This window comes from Molossus molossus, unplaced genomic scaffold (genome assembly GCF_014108415.1).
Source record: "Molossus molossus isolate mMolMol1 unplaced genomic scaffold, mMolMol1.p scaffold_m16_p_14, whole genome shotgun sequence".
Taxonomy (NCBI): Eukaryota; Metazoa; Chordata; class Mammalia; order Chiroptera; family Molossidae; genus Molossus; species Molossus molossus.
The window spans coordinates 49,350,694-49,368,854 of NW_023425349.1; the positions used below are offsets into that span (position 1 = coordinate 49,350,694).

The 18,161-nt window shown below is 36.9% G+C and overlaps 1 protein-coding gene across 2 annotated transcripts; it reads left to right on the plus strand.

Annotated features, from left to right (window-relative positions):
• The first annotated feature begins 263 nt into the window (after positions 1 to 263).
• Positions 264 to 17,125, plus strand: ABHD17B (abhydrolase domain containing 17B, depalmitoylase). 2 transcript variants are annotated; one of them, XM_036261361.1, is made up of 5 exons: positions 264 to 343; positions 1,349 to 1,818; positions 5,394 to 5,573; positions 8,455 to 8,662; positions 9,495 to 10,004. In XM_036261361.1, the coding sequence occupies exons 2-5, from the start codon at positions 1,352 to 1,354 to the stop codon at positions 9,507 to 9,509; spliced, it is 870 nt and encodes a 289-aa protein (XP_036117254.1). In that variant the 5' UTR covers positions 264 to 343; positions 1,349 to 1,351; the 3' UTR covers positions 9,510 to 10,004. The 2 variants fall into 2 exon arrangements, with proteins under 2 accessions (XP_036117254.1, XP_036117255.1); XM_036261362.1 differs by lacking the exons at positions 8,455 to 8,662; positions 9,495 to 10,004 and adding an exon at positions 17,014 to 17,125.
• The last annotated feature ends 1,036 nt before the right edge of the window (positions 17,126 to 18,161 follow it).

The window sequence follows — 18,161 nt, forward strand, 5'->3', positions numbered from 1 at the left end:
CTCTGCCCTTCTCTAGGTCATCGTTTAAAGCCTTTTATGTCATTTTATCTTTTGTTTCTATCTGTGCTGTTTCTACTTTGTCTTTTTAACTAATTAGTTCGGAATAGGAAGTAAACACATTTGTATTGAGCAACACAGATTAGATTTTGATTTGATAGTAAATGAAAAGGGCACTCTTTTCTTTGCATCTATAATCACTCCTGAGATTATTACTTCTCATTTTTGGTGTAATGTTGTACATTTTTTCCTATATTTGTATTTAGATATTTTGGTGAAAATGAGGTGCCACCAAGCCTGTGAAAGGTGTTTGTTTTGAATGCCTTCTTCCTGGAACTAAGCAAAGGTCTGTAAACAGTAAAAAAAATGACAGAAATTTGAGAAAGAACAACATAGAAGCAAATGCTGGTAGGGCAAACTAGAATTTATTTTTGTTCCTGAATTCATATGAGGTGGATATTTTTAAATATTAATAATAAAGACATTGAAGAAAGTGGACCATTCCTACGTGAGCCAACTATCTGGCCATTACTCTGTTGTGTGCCTAAACTGTATCATTGTACTTGTTCTTTCATAACTACTCTTTTCAACGTAGGCATTGGCTTCACTTATGAAGACAGTAGAGTCAAAAAGGTAATAACTTGCCCAAAGGCACACAGCTAGTAAGTGGTAGAGTTGGGATGCCCTCTCTCTCTGGCTACAAACATTTATGTTTCTTTCCATCTAACCATTTAGGAAATTTTACTTTTATCAGAACTTACCTTTTTTCCATAGTAGACTTTATATTATAGCCTTTTTTAATATGGCCAGTGGTTACATGCATATATACATTTTAATGTTTTATAGGTTATTTGGGCCTATGACACTGTGGCTAAAACGATATGGTTCTTGTGTATTATTTCAAGCACTTGAGAGTGTAGCCCAGTAATGTAGGACAGTGATTGAGCCAGGTGTCAAATCCTGAGTCCACCACTACCTCACCTTGTGAGAGACCACCATACAGGGTTGTTTTGAAGATCAAACATGGAAATATGCATAGAACACTTAGCACACTATCTGACAAACAGTATATGCTTCATAACTGCTCTTAAGTATTTATTATGTATCATGTTAAATCCCTAGATTCTCCATGAGATTCTGAGTTTTTGAAATATATAGTATTTGTGTCTCTCTCCTGATCAGGAATATTAGCCTCATCCAGGATTTACAGTATTTCTAGAAACATCCCCAAAAATTGTTTTGGTTGAAGATACTTCACCACTGGTAGTCTTTGTTTTAACCTTGTATTGTATGAGAATACAGAATCCACAATTCAGTGATTAAAACATTTGCTGTCTTTTTTCTTTTTCAGAAGATGAATAATCTTTCATTTAGTGAGCTATGTTGCCTCTTCTGCTGTCCACCTTGTCCAGGGAAAATTGCTTCAAAATTAGCATTTTTGCCACCTGATCCAACTTACACGCTAATGTGTGATGAAAGTGGAGGCCGCTGGACTTTACACCTATCAGAACGAGCTGACTGGCAGTATTCTTCTAGAGAAAAAGATGCTATTGAGTGTTTCATGACTAGAACCACTAAAGGCAACAGAATTGCCTGCATGTTTGTGCGTTGCTCACCCAACGCCAAATATACCTTACTCTTCTCACATGGAAATGCTGTTGATCTCGGTCAGATGAGCAGCTTTTACATAGGACTGGGATCACGGATTAACTGTAATATATTCTCATATGACTATTCTGGATATGGTGCAAGTTCTGGGAAACCAACGGAGAAGAACCTCTATGCAGACATAGAAGCTGCTTGGCTTGCTCTTAGGACAAGGTAAATGGTGATTGGGAATTATTTTCCACACTTAATATGATTAAAATTGTCTTGTATTAGAATAGAATAAAAGCTTTTTTATAACACATCTTGAAGTACTAAATAAAGATTATACTTACCAATATATACCTATGAAGAGTTAAAATTAGATTGTAATTGTGATGCTGTGATAAATCATTTAAGTAAATTCTCTTACTATGTCAGCTATTCTTTGATTATAATACATTTTGGGGGGGACTAGAAATTACATTAATCTTTTCTAGTCACCAGGATACAATTTTTTGAAAAATAATGCAATTTTATAGACTTCAGTGTAATTTATTCTTCCTACTATACATTGATAGGCTGCCTGACTTCCACAGTATTTTAGATTGAAGCTAAAGGACATAAAGAAAACTTACAGAACACATATGCATAACCCATAGACAGACAACAGTGTGGTGATGGCCAAAGGGCAGGGACAGGTGGGGACTTGGTGGAGGTAGGCAAAGGAGGGGAAATGGGGACATCTGTAATAGTATCAACAATGAAAATTAAGTTAAAGAAAAAAGAACTAGAGAGGTGAAAAAAATAAAGAAAAAGAAAACTTACTATCTCTAATGTAATGTTTGAATACAGGTGATTTCATTTAGTTTAGAACTGCTTCAATTCTGTTAGTAGGCATAACCTTTTTTAGAAAATGTCTTTAGAACCATTACTCCTCCAAGATATGTAATAAAACTCAACTCCTCACAAAGTTCTAAATAAAGGAGATTTTAAATCAACTGAAATGATATGAAAACATATGAATAAGGGAAAAATAGATAGTAAATAATATAAGTATTAGGGCAGGAGTTCAGGGTTAGGTGGAAGAACAGAATATTAAAAATATATAAATTTAAAAACCACCTTAAGTGACAAAATCTGCTTTTATTATACTGACATCAGTCCCCTCAGCCTACAGACAAACAAAAATGAGTGTCCACTTTCAGAGTCAGCCAGCTGACTGTAGTATAACTGTCAGGAAAATGTGATTTTATATATATTAATAACAGATTTATTAAGATATAAATCATATACTATAATCTATTTTTTATTTTAAAGTATAACTTCCGTGGACTAGTATGGTTCTTTTTTTTTTGTTACAGATGTTTCTCCTTTTCCCCCCACTGATTCCCCCCTCCCCCTCCCTCCCTGCCCTGACTCCAGCTTTGTTGTCCATGTCCATTGTTCATGCATACATGCATATAAGTTCTGTGGTTTATCTCCCCCACAACCCCCTCTTCAGGGGATTGTCAGTCTGTACCCCACTTCCACGTCTGTGGGACTACCCCATTCCTCAGACTGTTACGTTCATTATATTCCACAAATAAGTGAGATCATATGATACTTGTCTTTCTCTGTTTGGCTCGTTTCACTTAGGATAATACTTTCCAGGTCCCTCCATGTAGTCTCAAAGGATAAGAGATCTTTCTTTCTTACAGCTGCATAGTACTCCATTGTGTATATGTACCACAGCTTTTTTATCCGTTCGTCTACTGATGGACACTTGGGATGTTTCCAGATCCTAGCTAATGTAAATAGTGCTGCTACAAACATGAGGGTACATATATTCTTTCTGATTGGTGTTTCAGGCTTCTTGGGTTATATTCCTAGAAGTGGGATCACTGGGTCAAATGGAAGTTCAATTTTTAATTTTTTGAGGTAACACCATATTGTTTTCCATAGTGGCTGTACCAGTCTGCATTCCCACCAGCAGTGTACTAGAGTCCCCTTTTCTCCACACCCTCGCCAACACTTGTTGTTTGATGATTTGTTGATGGCGCTATTCTGACAGGTGTGAGGTGATACCTCATTGTTGTTTTAGTATGGTTCTTAAGGATGCTAAGTTAAAGCAGATAGCCCTTATTGTTAGTACTTGAGTAATCAAGAAGGGAAAAGTAAATAATGAACTTAAGTAATTATTACTTAAATGGTCTTTTTAGTATAATTGATAATAACCTTAAGTTTCTGAACTTCTGATCTATCAAGGTAAAATAGGGGACTAATAATCACTATGCAGCCTTCACACACAAATTTTGAAGTCATTATCTTTGTGTTATAATAGAAAAACCACTGGTCTGAGAGTCAGGATAACTGGGTTCAAATTATAGGTCTGTCACTAGCTTACTCTGACTTTGAACATCTGCTTAGTAAGCAGTAGAACCAGCTTAGATGGTCTCTAAAGTCCTTTCTAACTTGTAGTATTCTGAAATTCTGTTATTGCTTTGAGACCTCTGATGTGAAATTGCCAGCTGCCTCTGCTGCTCTGGAGCCTTGCCCATTACTAACTTTAGCCTAAAACCCATAGTTGCCACCAACATGCTGCTACTCAGCTAACAGCAACTGTGCAGCCTTAAGCTGATGCTGATGTTCCTTTCCCAGTTTTTTCATTTCTATAAAGAATGCACAGCTAGGTCTATTGTAAAGAAAACTTTCCTGAGTTTACTTACATGTAGAGTTAGTCTGGAGTAGATGGAGCCCAATCTCTGGGACATATCCAAATGATTGAGTAGGACTGATTGAAAGAAACTATGGGAAGGTATGTCATTATCTGAATAGTTCAGATAGGCCTGTACCCCTGGAAAGGGCTATGAGGAGTACACAAGGCTAGTATTGTTCTTTCCTGGTGAGTGCTCAGATAATTTGGAAAAGATTAGAAGCTGTTGATCAAATGGCCCTTAGCAGCCAGAAGTGACTACAGTCAGACTTCTGAAATGGAAAGGCATATTTGGTGTCACTCTAACCCTTAACTCCACATTCATTAGTTCCTGTAGCATCTCATTTACACTTGCAGTAGTTTACAGTTGGGACAGTCAGTTATACTGTAGACAAGTAACAGTGCCTAGGACATAGTTATGTACCTAATATTACTGAGTTCAATGAATTTATGTATTTAAATCTGAACTGTTTTATTAAAGGGAGTAAAGCAATACTCTTGAGATTTTAGCATTAAGTATTAATAATTAACTGAATCATATGTCATTCATCCATCTGTGTTTTCAATCACTAATCCATTTCTGTGGTAAGTAAAGGAAGATTTCAAGAAATACAGTAATTTGCTCTTGACTAAACCAATACATATGTTCATTCCATACTGTAACTATATGTCACATTTTCATCTCTATGACCAACTTCAGAAAAGAAAATAATCCACTTTTAATGTCTAGAGAAATAAGAACTTTTCTTACATTTAATGGAAAATACAATCTATTAAATATCAATCATTAAAATATTAGTGATAATAATGTTCCAAATTTAGTCTCCAGTATGCTACATTGAATTACATAAATGGTTTAATAGATCCATTTTTAAGATTGAAATTTTAAAAAGACTGCAGCAGCTTTTCCAGAAGATGAAATTGAAACATGAAATAAGAAAATAGATTTTTAGTATATCATTAAATATGATTGTGATGGCTAAGAAACTTAAATTTTAAATGTAAATTTGTTAACATTGTGTAAGTCATTCAGTTGTAAGATTAAGTCCTTAGGGATGATTGAACATTTCATACCAGTCCAACTCTTTTTTTTTTTTTTAACTTCTGAACTTTGTAGATATGGCATTCGCCCTGAAAATGTGATTATATATGGCCAAAGTATAGGGACAGTTCCATCTGTGGATCTTGCTGCTCGGTACGAGAGTGCTGCTGTTATTCTTCATTCTCCATTGACCTCAGGAATGCGAGTTGCTTTTCCTGATACCAAGAAGACTTATTGTTTTGATGCATTCCCAAAGTAAGTATCAATATTCAAAATACTTGAATTTGAAGAAACTTTTAATAGAATTTTATTCCATCACTTAAGGTATTCATGATACAACTCACTCAGCCATGAGCTTCTATTTTACATATATTATAGAAATTGTGAAAAATTAACTTATGATGCAGGTGGTAGCAGGATACCAGTCAGGAAGCTCAAATGTTTGAGCAATATTGATTCTGGTACAAAGTACTGGGGGCTTTTAACCAGACAGTGGCACTAGTATTAGGGACAGGAATGAATTTGAGAAATAGAATTGATAGAACTAAATGTCAGGCTGGATATAGGATGCTAAACAAAAGAACTTCAATATAATTTCCAGGTTTCTGATTTAAACTGCTAATGGATGGTGGAGCCATTCAGTGAGACACAATACTGGAGGAAAGGAACAAGTAGAGGGAAAATGAGACATGTGCATAAAATTGAGTGAATAATTTTAATGGTATCTGATTGACAAAAGTAGTGAATTGCAAACAAGTTGAGTCATAAATGAACTAGGATAAGGATTGCTACCGCAAAGTCTGTAAACATAAGGTGTTAGACAAATTTGAAAGAAGGGCTACTTCTACTGCTTCTTAAGACAGTATGGCAGGTTCCATCAACTCAAGAAGTGAGAAGCTGGCAAATTTAAGTTGTTTTTTTTTTTTGCCTAAAAGGATTTTTTTGTGGATGATAGATGGGCCAAAGGCCAAGTCATCACTTTGTTCTTTATAAGAACAATAAGGGCTATTTTAAAAACATATATTGTTTTCCCTGTCCAGTTTTGCTCAGTGGTGAGAGCGTTGGCCCGTGGACCAATGAGTCATGGGTTCGATTCCGGTCAAGGGCACGTACCTTGGTTGCAGTTCGTCCCGGTCCTGGTTGGGGTCTTGAGGGAGGCAGCCACTCGATGTGTCCCTTTCACGTCGATGTTTGTCTCTCTCTCTCTCTCTCGCTCTCTGTCTCACTCTCTCTCTTCCCCCCTCCCTCCCACTCTATCTGAACAAAGATGGAAAAATGTCCTTGGTTGAGGATAAAAAAAAAAACTTATTTTTTCATCATTAGTCATTAAGGGGTCACTTTTGTAGGAAGCTTATGGGAACATGTAATCTTATCACTAGAGCAGGCTACGGGAGGAAGATTATGATTTTTACTTTTATTTGGAGTTTGTTTTTGTTTTAGATAGTAGTAGGTTGGAGAATGATCGAGATGATAGGAAGGTATTTGAGGTAATGCTATTGCTATAAAACATATCTCTGTCTAGCTCCCTTTCATTATTGCACCAACAGAAAGGATAGTACTAATAGCTGTTAGAAAAAGATTATACATTCCTTTTTATTTTTTGTTCTAATTCCTTTACTATTGAACATTTGACAGCAAATAATATACCCAAACATTCTTTTCTTACCAAATGCAGCCTTGAATAATTTAATTTGCTATTTTTACTTTTCATGATTCTATCCTCATTTAATTGTTACAGTGTGCTCACTCTCTCTCTCTTTTTCTCTCTCAGGATTTTAAAGAGTTTGTAAGATTTCTTCTCGGTGTAATTTATGCTCCCTTTGAGCTGCCTTTTTAAATTTGATTGTTTTGATCTGTCTTATGTTAAAGTGTTCTCCTTTGATGTCTGGTAATTCTTGGTTGTCTGCTCATAGTAAGAGAGAGGGACTATAGTGCTGATCTGAGGCAAGTGATTAAGACTTGTTGACTGAGCTTCACTACAGAGTGATCTAGTCAGCCAATTAGTTCGGGATCCCCACCCCAAGCCCTTAATGTGGGTATGGTCTCCAAAGAAAACTTTCTAAAATTGCCCCTTGGTGGATGAAGCCCTGGATGCCAGCATTCTTGAAGTCCAGTAGGGAGAAAGGGTTCACAGCAGCCAGTATGTATATGCTCACTTGGCCTTTGATACCTCTGCCCTAAACTGTGCCTGGCAGTCCCTTGGTCCACAAATCCTCCAGTTTTGGGTGGAGTGCAGTTACCCTGCTGCAAAAAGTAGGGTAAAGACGCTGTCAGAGAGGGACCTAAACTATTTTTTTGAACAAATTGTAAATCTTTAAATACCCTCCTTTATCCCTCTGTCATTTCCTAGCCTTCTGTGGTACTCCAAGGTATAAATTGGGTTGGTTCTTCACTTTACCTTCTATACTCTTTTTTTTTTTAATCCTCACTCGAGGACACTTTTCCATGTTTTGTTCAGATAGAGTGGGAGGGAGGGAGAGAGAGAGAAACATCGACGTGAAAGGGACACATCGAGTGGTTGCCACCCGCACAACCCAACCAGGGCTGGGGACAAACTGCAGCAGAGGTACGTGCCCTTAGCAGGAACCGAACCCGGGTCTCTCTGGATCTCAGGCCGACGCTCTAACCACTGAGAAAAACCGGCCAGGGCTATACTCTTAAAAATTGTGTCTTCTCCTATCTGCTTTTCAACTCCAATTTTTTTTTTTATGTTTTATTACATTTACTCTATATTTGTGAGTTAATACCCTAAAACAAAGAAAACATACCGCCATATGTGTGTGCAGAAAGGTATGAAATTAGCACATGCTTGAAATGGTCTTTAGTTGTGTCTTCTCTTCGCAACCTCAGTTTCTCTGTGCAAAACATCATCATTGCATATAATGTGCAGTATGGTGACAGTACCCATTCAGTGATTCCCTCAAGACAGAAGTGCATGAAGTTAACTTGATCAGATAATCTTAAAGTAAAGATTATGTAAAGGTGATTTGAATTATGTTTGAAATCCAAGAGGCATATATTCCTTCTGGATAGATTCTGGTGTTTGAATTGTCTTTCTGATATAGCACAAGAACATTTGTTTTACATTCCTTTTCATAGTTAATTCATTGACTTTCCTCCTCCTTTTTTCTTACAGCATTGACAAAATCTCTAAGATAACCTCTCCAGTATTAATAATTCATGGGACTGAAGACGAAGTCATTGACTTTTCACATGGCCTCGCATTGTTTGAGCGTTGCCAAAGACCTGTGGAGCCTCTGTGGGTTGAAGGGGCAGGTCACAATGATGTGGAACTTTATGGGCAGTACCTCGAAAGGTTGAAACAGTTTGTGTCACAGGAACTGGTAAATTTGTAAAATACTCTGTAAATTTGCATACCGGGTTTTCTTTTGCTGAACTGCACTTCTTGGTAAATAACGTAAAACCTGAAGGTTTTGTTTGCAAATCATGTCAGTTGCCTTCATAAATGTACAGGTAATGATTTGTTAACAGACTTAATGAAGGTTTTAATTACCAGAACTATAACTGGAAATAACAGTATCATGCAGTCAGGCTGTGTAATTTATATTTTTTCTGTGAATTTTTTTTAAACATCAAGATGAGTACTGTATGAAATTTTAATTCTATAAAATCAAATGCTGTAAAAGTATTGCCAAATGCTTTTGCATATGAGAAACAAATTTATAAATATTTTTAAAACATCTCAATGTACTAAATCTTATCCTGGTATACAAATGTAATATTCTTTCAATAAAAAGCTGTATGTATATCTAAAACCATTCAAGTACTCCATAGAATACTAAGAAAACACACAAGTTTACTAGAGATGACCTAAACCCTATTGTATAGGGATAGAGGTGTAAGCAGTTATTCTATTGTAAAATACATGGAATTTTCTGTATTCCCTGGTTATCATGCATTTTCTCCTTTAAATATAAAAAAAAAAATGATTTAAGTCTTAATTTTTATGCCATCTATTAATTTACCAACTAGTTACCTTGTAAATGAGAAGTCATGATAGCACTGAATTTTAACTAGTTTTGATTTATAAGTTTGGTACTGTGAGGCAACTACTTAAATTTTTTATTTTAGTTATTTAAAAGGCATTTAGAGCTTCAAGAATGACTTTTGTATGCAACGTTGTTTTAAATTTTGACTAATCTCTTAAAATTGCAGTACTCTTCATTATAAGACAACCTGAAAATCCATTGGATGTTCTTCAAGACCACAAACAGACGGCTTTGGTCCCTTTTCACTTTGACTGTTTTTAAGAATAGGACCTATCGTTTTGGATTACAATCTGAGAATTTCATGGATTCGCTCCTGATGCAGGAAATAAGAACATTTAATTCTTAATTTTTATATTAACCAGTGTAGTAAAAAAATAAAGCTCACACAAAAACTAAGTTGCCTTTCCTTGAATGAATCATTCCTGAATTTAAAAAAAAAAAAAAAGAAAGAAAAAGAAAAATTAAATTAATGGTATGTAGTCTAATTTGTAAATGAATGATATTGAAATAATACACACTGTGGATATATTTTAAGGCCTTATGTAGTTTTAATTGTTCTGCTTGTTCTGTGGTTATGTCTAAGACTATAGTATATGATTCTTTTCAAAGTATATCAAGTATTGTGAATGCTTTGGTTCAGATGTGTCAAATTAACAGTAAAACAACAAATATACCACTCAGCTGTGCTTGTTTGCCTTCTTCCTTGCTCTCCACCTTCTATAAAGAGTGAACAAAAGTTACCATTCATCTTAACAGAACATAGTTCTGTAGTTGTCTAAATTTCATCACTTCTTTGCTTTGGAGAAAGGTTTTTCCTTTTTAAGATTGTCTTAAAGCCTATACAATTCCCTCTTTGTACAACATACACCCAGCTTTAGTGTTTTCTTTGATTAATTTCATATTCATTCAGCAAATATTTGTTGCCTATTTAAATTGTGCAAAACCCTATGCCAGATAAAGATAGACACCGGCCATGTCCTCATAGACTTCACAGTATAGCTGGGGAGACATACCTCTTTGCACAGATATTACTGTTTGGATAAGGGCTGAAGGAAATTAGTAGGGTATTATAATAAGTAAAAGGTACTCCTGGGAGACGGGAGGGTGTAGAGAAGGGCAAGGAAGAGTCAATGAAGTAGTTTTTTAGCTGAGCTTTGAAAAAGGATAAACCTTCTTGGCCCAGGTGAATCATTCCTGGCTGAGGGGAATAGTGTGTAGAAGCCTACAAGAAGAATGGTGTGTTTGAAATTAAGATGGGCCAGAGATCAAATGGAAAGAATGGCATGAGACTGGCAGGCTAGTTAGGGGCACAATCGTGTGTAGTATCATGGACCCTGATCACTGCCCTAGAAACAATAGAAAGCCATTGGTAGAAATATGAATCTGCACTTGTTTCATATTTTGTCTTCAGAGTTTGGAGACAAAATCTGGAGATTTTAGCTTAACTAGAAATGACATGGAGGCCAACTTGAAACTGATGTAATCTTGGGGTGCTAAGAAATTCATAATGGCCTGGCTGGTATGGTTCAGTGGATGGAGTTTTCAGTTCCCAATCAGGGCACATGCCCAGGTTTCATTCAGGCTTTATCTGCATTAGGGGCATGATGTTTCTATCTCTCCCTACCTTTCTAAAAAAATCTAAAACATTTTTTAAAAATTCAGTATGGGAAAATAATCATAAAGTGCTTGTCAATTCATATCTGCAATATTAATTTCATTTCAGGATTCAGTGAAAGGATATTCACAATTTAGAACAAGTCCTGGACTGTTATCAAATTAGAGTCCCATAAACAAAAACTAAAGAATTATGTGACTAAAGAATGATAGATGTCTTCATATGTTTGAGAGGCATGTATTTATTCTTGACACTAAGAGTAGAACATTGTGAAAATGGCAGATTCAAGCTCAGTGTAAAAAATAACTTTATGGTCATTTGACCAACAAGGTAAAGAAATTGCCTCTTACACATTAATGAGTATCTTACTACTGGAGCAGAACAGAAACTGAACGGCAAATGACATCTGTCACAATGCCACAAAAGAAATTTCAGATTTAAATGAGAAGTTGAAGTAGATGGATCCTGTGTAAATTCCCTTTAAGATTTTATATTCCATTTAGATTTCTTCTACTCACTCAGAACTTTGCTTGCCCTGTGGTATCTAGAAGACACTATGATGTAGAAGAATTTAATTGGTAATCAGGTCTGTGCCCTCTCCTCGTCTGACACTAATTAGCTGTGTACCCTTGGCAAGTTATTTCCCTGGATCACCAGTGTCTTCACAATCAATGAAGAGGTGGAATTGATCAATTACTATACTCATGTTGCCCAGCCAGTGTGGCTTAGTTGGTTAAATATTAGTCTGTGTAACGAAATGTCAAAGTTTCGATTCCTGGTCAGGGCACATGCCCAGGGTGCCTATAGGAGGCAACTGATCAATGTTTCTCTGTCTCCTCCCTTTTTCTCTTAAAAAAAAATTAATATAAACATACGTACTTTAATTATAAACTGACATCAATTACATAAATAGTACTTTCCTTAGTGCATTTAGACAAAAACTTAAGAACAACCCTTTTAAGAACGGGTATGGAAAGCCAGATAAACTTAAGTCTTAAAACTTCATAGATATGATTAATATAGCCTTATCCCTTCATTTTACAGGTCGAGGAAACCCAAAGAAAAGTGGCTTTTCCAAGGTCTAACTATTTGTCAATTTATCTGGACTGATATACTAATGATCCTTTTGACCTATATAATACAGCATAAACTTATTTGCTCTTAAACATAATTTATGTAAATGGCTCTTAGATTACTCCTTACCAGCTGGTTATTCACTGAAGAGTAGATTGGTAGATTGTGTCTTTCACATTTCTCAAATTAATGAGTTGTATATTTATGTATTTAACACTAATTCATTTTACTAGGCTCTAATAGCTATCTGGTTGTGTTAAAATCTAGTGAAGATGGTAACTAGTCAAATAATCAAGTGTTTACTTCAATAGCACATTTACTACAAATTATATAACATGCTGAGAACAAGCAAATTAAATTTTTTAAAGTATCAGAAGTTACTACTAAATGGTGATGGATGAGCTTTTAGCTAATTGTTTTAAAACAGGCAATATATTAGAAAACAATGATAGCACATTGCATTCTACTAATAATGAGCACCCCAGATGTCCTGTGACCAAAAAGCAAACTATTCATATGATAGTTGGAATTTTGTTTTTGAGTTAAATTTGCAGAATGGAGAGAGAAGTCATTTGTCTACATCCTCTAAATGGATTGTGCCTCTGACTGAATAATTGAATAAGTAATGCTAAGGAAGGAAGCAAATACCTCTAGCTTGGAAATTACCCACTTGACATTACAGTTAAAAAAAAGGAAGTAAAACATAGTCATTGAATGTCAGTGAGCTAAGTAAGAGCCGTTAAACTGGTTTTATCATTTGAAGCCAGATAGATTTAAAATTATTTTACACCCTCCATTTCCTCTTGTAGGCTGTGTACTGAACTTGCAAAACACAATTATATATATTAAAAAGTTTTAGTAATATGCTTTAAGAGATGAGATCTTTATATTAGAAAAATAGAAAACGCTGTTTTAAATGTGCTATTTTGTATCTGCTGATAAAATGTAATTTTCAGCTATTATACTAAATTCAGAGTTGATTACTTCTGTCATTACTGCTTAAGGCAGCATGCTAAAAAGAAGGGTAGCAGGTAGTCAAATTTTTTTAATGTGCTACTCTTCCAAATTACCTGCAAACTATGGTGGATTCACAGACTTGAAATTAGAACTTCTAATTAGCATTTTACATTATAAATCTTATTCAGATGATACTGTGCTGGCATGTTATAACCCTTAATTGATAATTGGTAAATTATTGTGTTGCTCCATAATTGATTGGGAAAGTCACTGAATGCCCTCTAGCTGAACCTCTTTAATCAAAATAACCTCAGTAAATGGAATACTCCCTGAACCAAGAAATTGTTGGGAGCCGGCTACGTGTCTGGCAGAGTCCACAGAGCCTGGAGGTCTTGAGTCAGACTCAACTTTCCCACAATCTCAAGGAATTAGGCTTGCATTGTGTTTGTGCAGCTCAGGGCTAAGTATGACCCAATGTACCTTGAAATACCTTAAATACCTGGGTGTGCCTGGGTGTTTCTGTTACCCATAAGGCAAACTAATTCTATACAGCATTGTTGTAGCCTGGGCATTATATCAAGAAGGTCCTATTTTCTGTAAGGTATAAAATGCATGTAATAAAGCATATCAGGGTTGATTCCGAAGACTCTGTCACAGGGGTGTTTGGAATCAGACGCTGGCCAGCTAACAAACGGCTCTTAATTGGACTTAAATTCTCTAGTGGTCTTTCTTTGACTCTGTCGCGCCACATTTGGAGGCCCCAGGGCTGGTCTCCGAGAACACGGGATCAGTCCCTGGCCCTTTGCTCTCTATTTGGCTTTAATTTGGCTCTGGTGTTCTCTCGGTTCTCTCGCGCCACAATACTTATGTTTGTTTTTAAACACTTAATTTCAAAGTATGTAAATACAAGTTTAAAACTGGTCAAGTCAGACCATTTGTATTATTTCACCAAAATTCAAGATTTTAGTGTTTGGGGTTTTTTTTTTTTTTTGAGTCTGGAAGTCTAGTCTCCAAGCCTCCTTGGAGAGATTGTTGTAGACCAACGAGACAGACCAGACTCAGACTCCGAACTGGGTTCAAATTAAGAGAGCTTTATTAGCCGCGGGGCGACTGTCCCATCCTACGCAGAGGAGAGAGCAGCCCCCAGCTCGGGGGGAGGGTTGCTTATATAGTTGTTTTAGCCCCTGTTAAGGAATTTGGATTAAGGGTATGCGAGCAAGCAAGCGCGTACAGAAGCAGATATTTGCAGTTAGCTGCTATGCCTGAGGGAACAATCAGTTTCTGTGTACACAAAGCAATGGTTATCTATACAATGCAGTGGTTATCTGTTGTCATTCCCTTAAAATCCAAGGTCATGTGTTTGTCCTTTACAAGATGTGAGAGAGACACACTACTACAAAATAGAATGGGCAGGTGGGAGAGACACAGAAAATACTTAAATATCCTGAATATATGTGAGGCTATCAAGAATGATAATTAAGCCCTGGCCGGTTTGGCTCAGCGGTTAGAGCGTCGGCCTGCGGTCCGGAGAGACCCGGGTTCGGTTCCCGCTAAGGGCATGTACCTCGGTTGCAGTTTGTCCCCGGCCCTGGTTGGTCATGCGGATGGCAGCCACTCGATGTGTCCCTTTCACATGGATGTTTCTCTCTCTCTCTCTCTCTCTCTCTCTTCCTCTCTCTCCCTCCCACTCTATCTGTACAAAAAATGGAAAAATGTCCTCAGGTGAGGATAAAAGAATGATAATTAAATTTGCTGAACTATCTAATATAATACCAAGAGAAAGAAAAGTACATGTAAGTGGTTACACCTCCAAAAAATAAAACGTGAATACCTATGGAATAAAACCAGAAGAGAATAAATATAATGAAACATTATTTTGTCAAAGTAGTAGAATTATGGGTTGAGTTTTTCCTCAGAAAGTTACCTTTTATGTTGTTATGTTTTCTTTTTGTTAATCCTCACCGAAGGATATTTTTCCGTTGAAATTTTTTTTTTTTTTTTGAGAGAGTGGGAAGGAGGGTAGAAGAGAGAGAGACATCGATATGAGAGACACATTGATTTGTTGTGCCCCTCATGACCCCACCTGGGCCCAGGGATCAAATCTGCAATCCAGGTATGTGCCTTTGACTGGAATCAAACCTGACCCTTTGAGGCTCTGGCCAATGCTCTAACCGCTGAGCCAAACCAGCCAGGGGGCTTTATTATGATTATGCAAGTGGAAGAAAAACTTTTTTTAATTCTAGGCCTCTGAAATCGCAGGACCCCAGTATAGACCAAGGAGAGGTAACTCTCAAACGTATTTTTAGCCTGCTGTCAGAGCAGCAAATAGAAGTAGCCAAAAGAGGATTCCTTATATTTGGCTGATGTTGAGTTTTTTTGTTTAGGGTTTTTGTCTTGTTTTGGCAAGGAGTATAATATCTAAAACTTACTCTAACTTAGTACCAAGTCTAATAAAAGTATTTTGTAGGCAATGCCTCCATATTGTATCTATTAGTGTTACAAACCCAACAATGCACTATTATAACCGTTTGTTTACCATCTGTAGTCATTTCTTCAGTCCAATACAACTTAGCTCACATTCACTTCATTTGTGCTGTTGTTGGCAAATGTATTATACATATATTTCTATATGTATAGGCCCAACAATATAGTACATTTTATTTTATAAAAATGCCTTTTAAATCTGACCCCCTGGCCCTGGCTGGTTTGGCTCAGTGGTTAGAGCGTCAGCTCACAAACTGGTCAGTCTCAGGTTCGATTCCAGTCAAGGGCACGTACCTCGGATTCAATTTGTCCCCAGCCCTGGTCGGGGTTGCGTGGAAGGCAACCAGTCGATGTCTCTCTCTCACATCAATGTTTCTCTCCCTGTCTCCCTCTCCTCCTACTCTATCTGAACAAAAAGTGGAAAAATGTCCACTTTTTAAAAATGAAGATTTAAATAAATAAAATAAATCTGACCCCCTGTTCAGTAAAAAATTCCCATATAACTCTTTTGTTGTTAACCCTCACCAGAAGATATTTTTTCCATTGATTTTTTTTTGATAAAAAGTGTAAAGGGTTGCCCTGGCCGGTTTGGCTCAGCGGTTAGAGCGCCCGCCTGCGGTCCGGAGAGACCTGGGTTCGGTTCCCGCTAAGGGCATGTACCTTGGTTGCAGTTTGTCCCCGGCCCTGGTTGGTCATGCGGGTGGCAGCCACTCGATGTGTCCCTTTCACATCGATGTTTCCCTCTCTCTCTCTCCCTCCCACTCTGTCTGTACAAAAAATGGAAAAATGTCCTCGGGTGAGGATAAAAAAAAAAAAAAAAAAGTGTAAAGGGTTTCTATTATTTGTAACATAGGCACAATTATTTAAAGTTAATAAACTTTTATTTAAGGAATTTCATGTTCTGAGTCCTTCCACACATTGTCTTAGGTTCTCTTGAGTTTGATTCTTAATCGCTTTTTTTGTTCAATCCAGTTGTCATTTCAGTCAGTCCTATATGACAGGAATAGAGATGATCATGTGATCACAAACTATCTGGTCACTAACAACCTAGGATTAGCTAGACAAAGGACATCTGCAAGACTCCAGACATCTAAGACAGCTATGTAAAATCTCACTGATTACCAATGGCTATTACAAAATCACATACGTATATTTATATTGGACAGTGCTGATCTAGGCAATGAAAATAAATAAGGGTTAAGAAAATGTTCTCAATAGGCTGAATGCTACCAACATAGCAGGAAAAAAACCTAGTGGGAGATATTTTGTGGTTGTGAGAATCCTTTTTTTTTTTTTTTTTAGAGAGTGGAAGGGAGGGAGGAGGAGAGAGAGAGAAACATAGATGTGAGAGAGACACATCATTTGGTTGCCTCCTGCATGCCCCCAGCTTAGGGCCATTGAACTTGCAGCCCAGGTATGTGCCCTTGACTGGGAATCAAAGCCAAGACCCTTCAGTGCGCAGGTTGACACTTGAACTGCTGAGCCACACTGGCCAGAGTCCATATAACTTTTGATTCTTCAAAACTTAAATACAGTCACCCCTTCACATCCACAGAGTCAACTACAGTTTGGAATCTGCAGTTGGGAATGTGAAGATAACTGTTTCTCATCCACGGTTGGTTGAATCTGCAGATGCGAAACCCAGGATATGAAGAGCTGGCTGTATTTATTGAAAAAAAAAAAAATTTGTGTTTAAGTGGACCCAGGAAGTTCAAGTCTCAGTTGTTCAAGGGTCGACTGTATATCTACCCTTTCCTTGGAAATTGAAAGCTTCCTTACAACGGAATACATACTGTATGAGGAAAAAAATGTTCCAAAGAGGTAAGACTTCATTTTTATTCATTCATTCAAAGTTTTAAGTCAATAGGATTAGCTTCATAATTTGAAGCTGTGACTTTATATTTTCCTTTTGTATTTTTCAATGATTATGTTAGAGAAGAAAATAGCAAAATTAACAGTACAGGGAGGAATGGAAAGAAGGTAGTTTTTGAAAACGTAGACATACTAATTAATCTCTTGGAACCACAGTTTTATTATCTGTTAAAGGGAGATATTGATAATATCCATTCTGTCCACCTCAGAGGTATACTACAAAGAGTAAATGATAACCATAAATGAGAATTCTTTCAGTGCTCTTAAGGAGTATAAAAATATAAGGGGTTGTTTATGTTCCAAAGATTATGTCTAGAAATTAAGAGGATCGGGCCATGAATTGGTTTTAGGTAATTTGGGCTGGGGGATTGGGTATTCCTGATAATGTGCCAATTTACTAACAAATTTGCAGAGAACACTGTTAAGTCTGTGAGGAAAACTGGCCCATTTCTTAATTTAGACTTATTCATATCACTGGTAGAATCAAGCAACCAAAAGTTCCTGTGTGTTGAGCCTTAAAAATGATGATCCTTCCGCTCTGGCTGGTTTGGCTCAGCAGTTAGAGCATCAGCCCTCAGACCAGAGACACCTGGGTTCAGTTCCCGCCAAGGGCACATACCTTGGTTGCAGTTTGTCCCCAGTCCCGGTGGGGTTGTGTGGGTGGCAGCCACTCGATGTGTCTCTCTCACATTGATGTTTCTCTCTCTCTCTTCCTCCTGCTCTCCCTCCCACTCTATCTGAAGATAAATGCAAAAATGTCCTCGAGTGAGGATAAAAAAAAAAGATACTTCTTCCAGGAAAGTGGCAATAGCTGAATAAGCCATTGCAAAT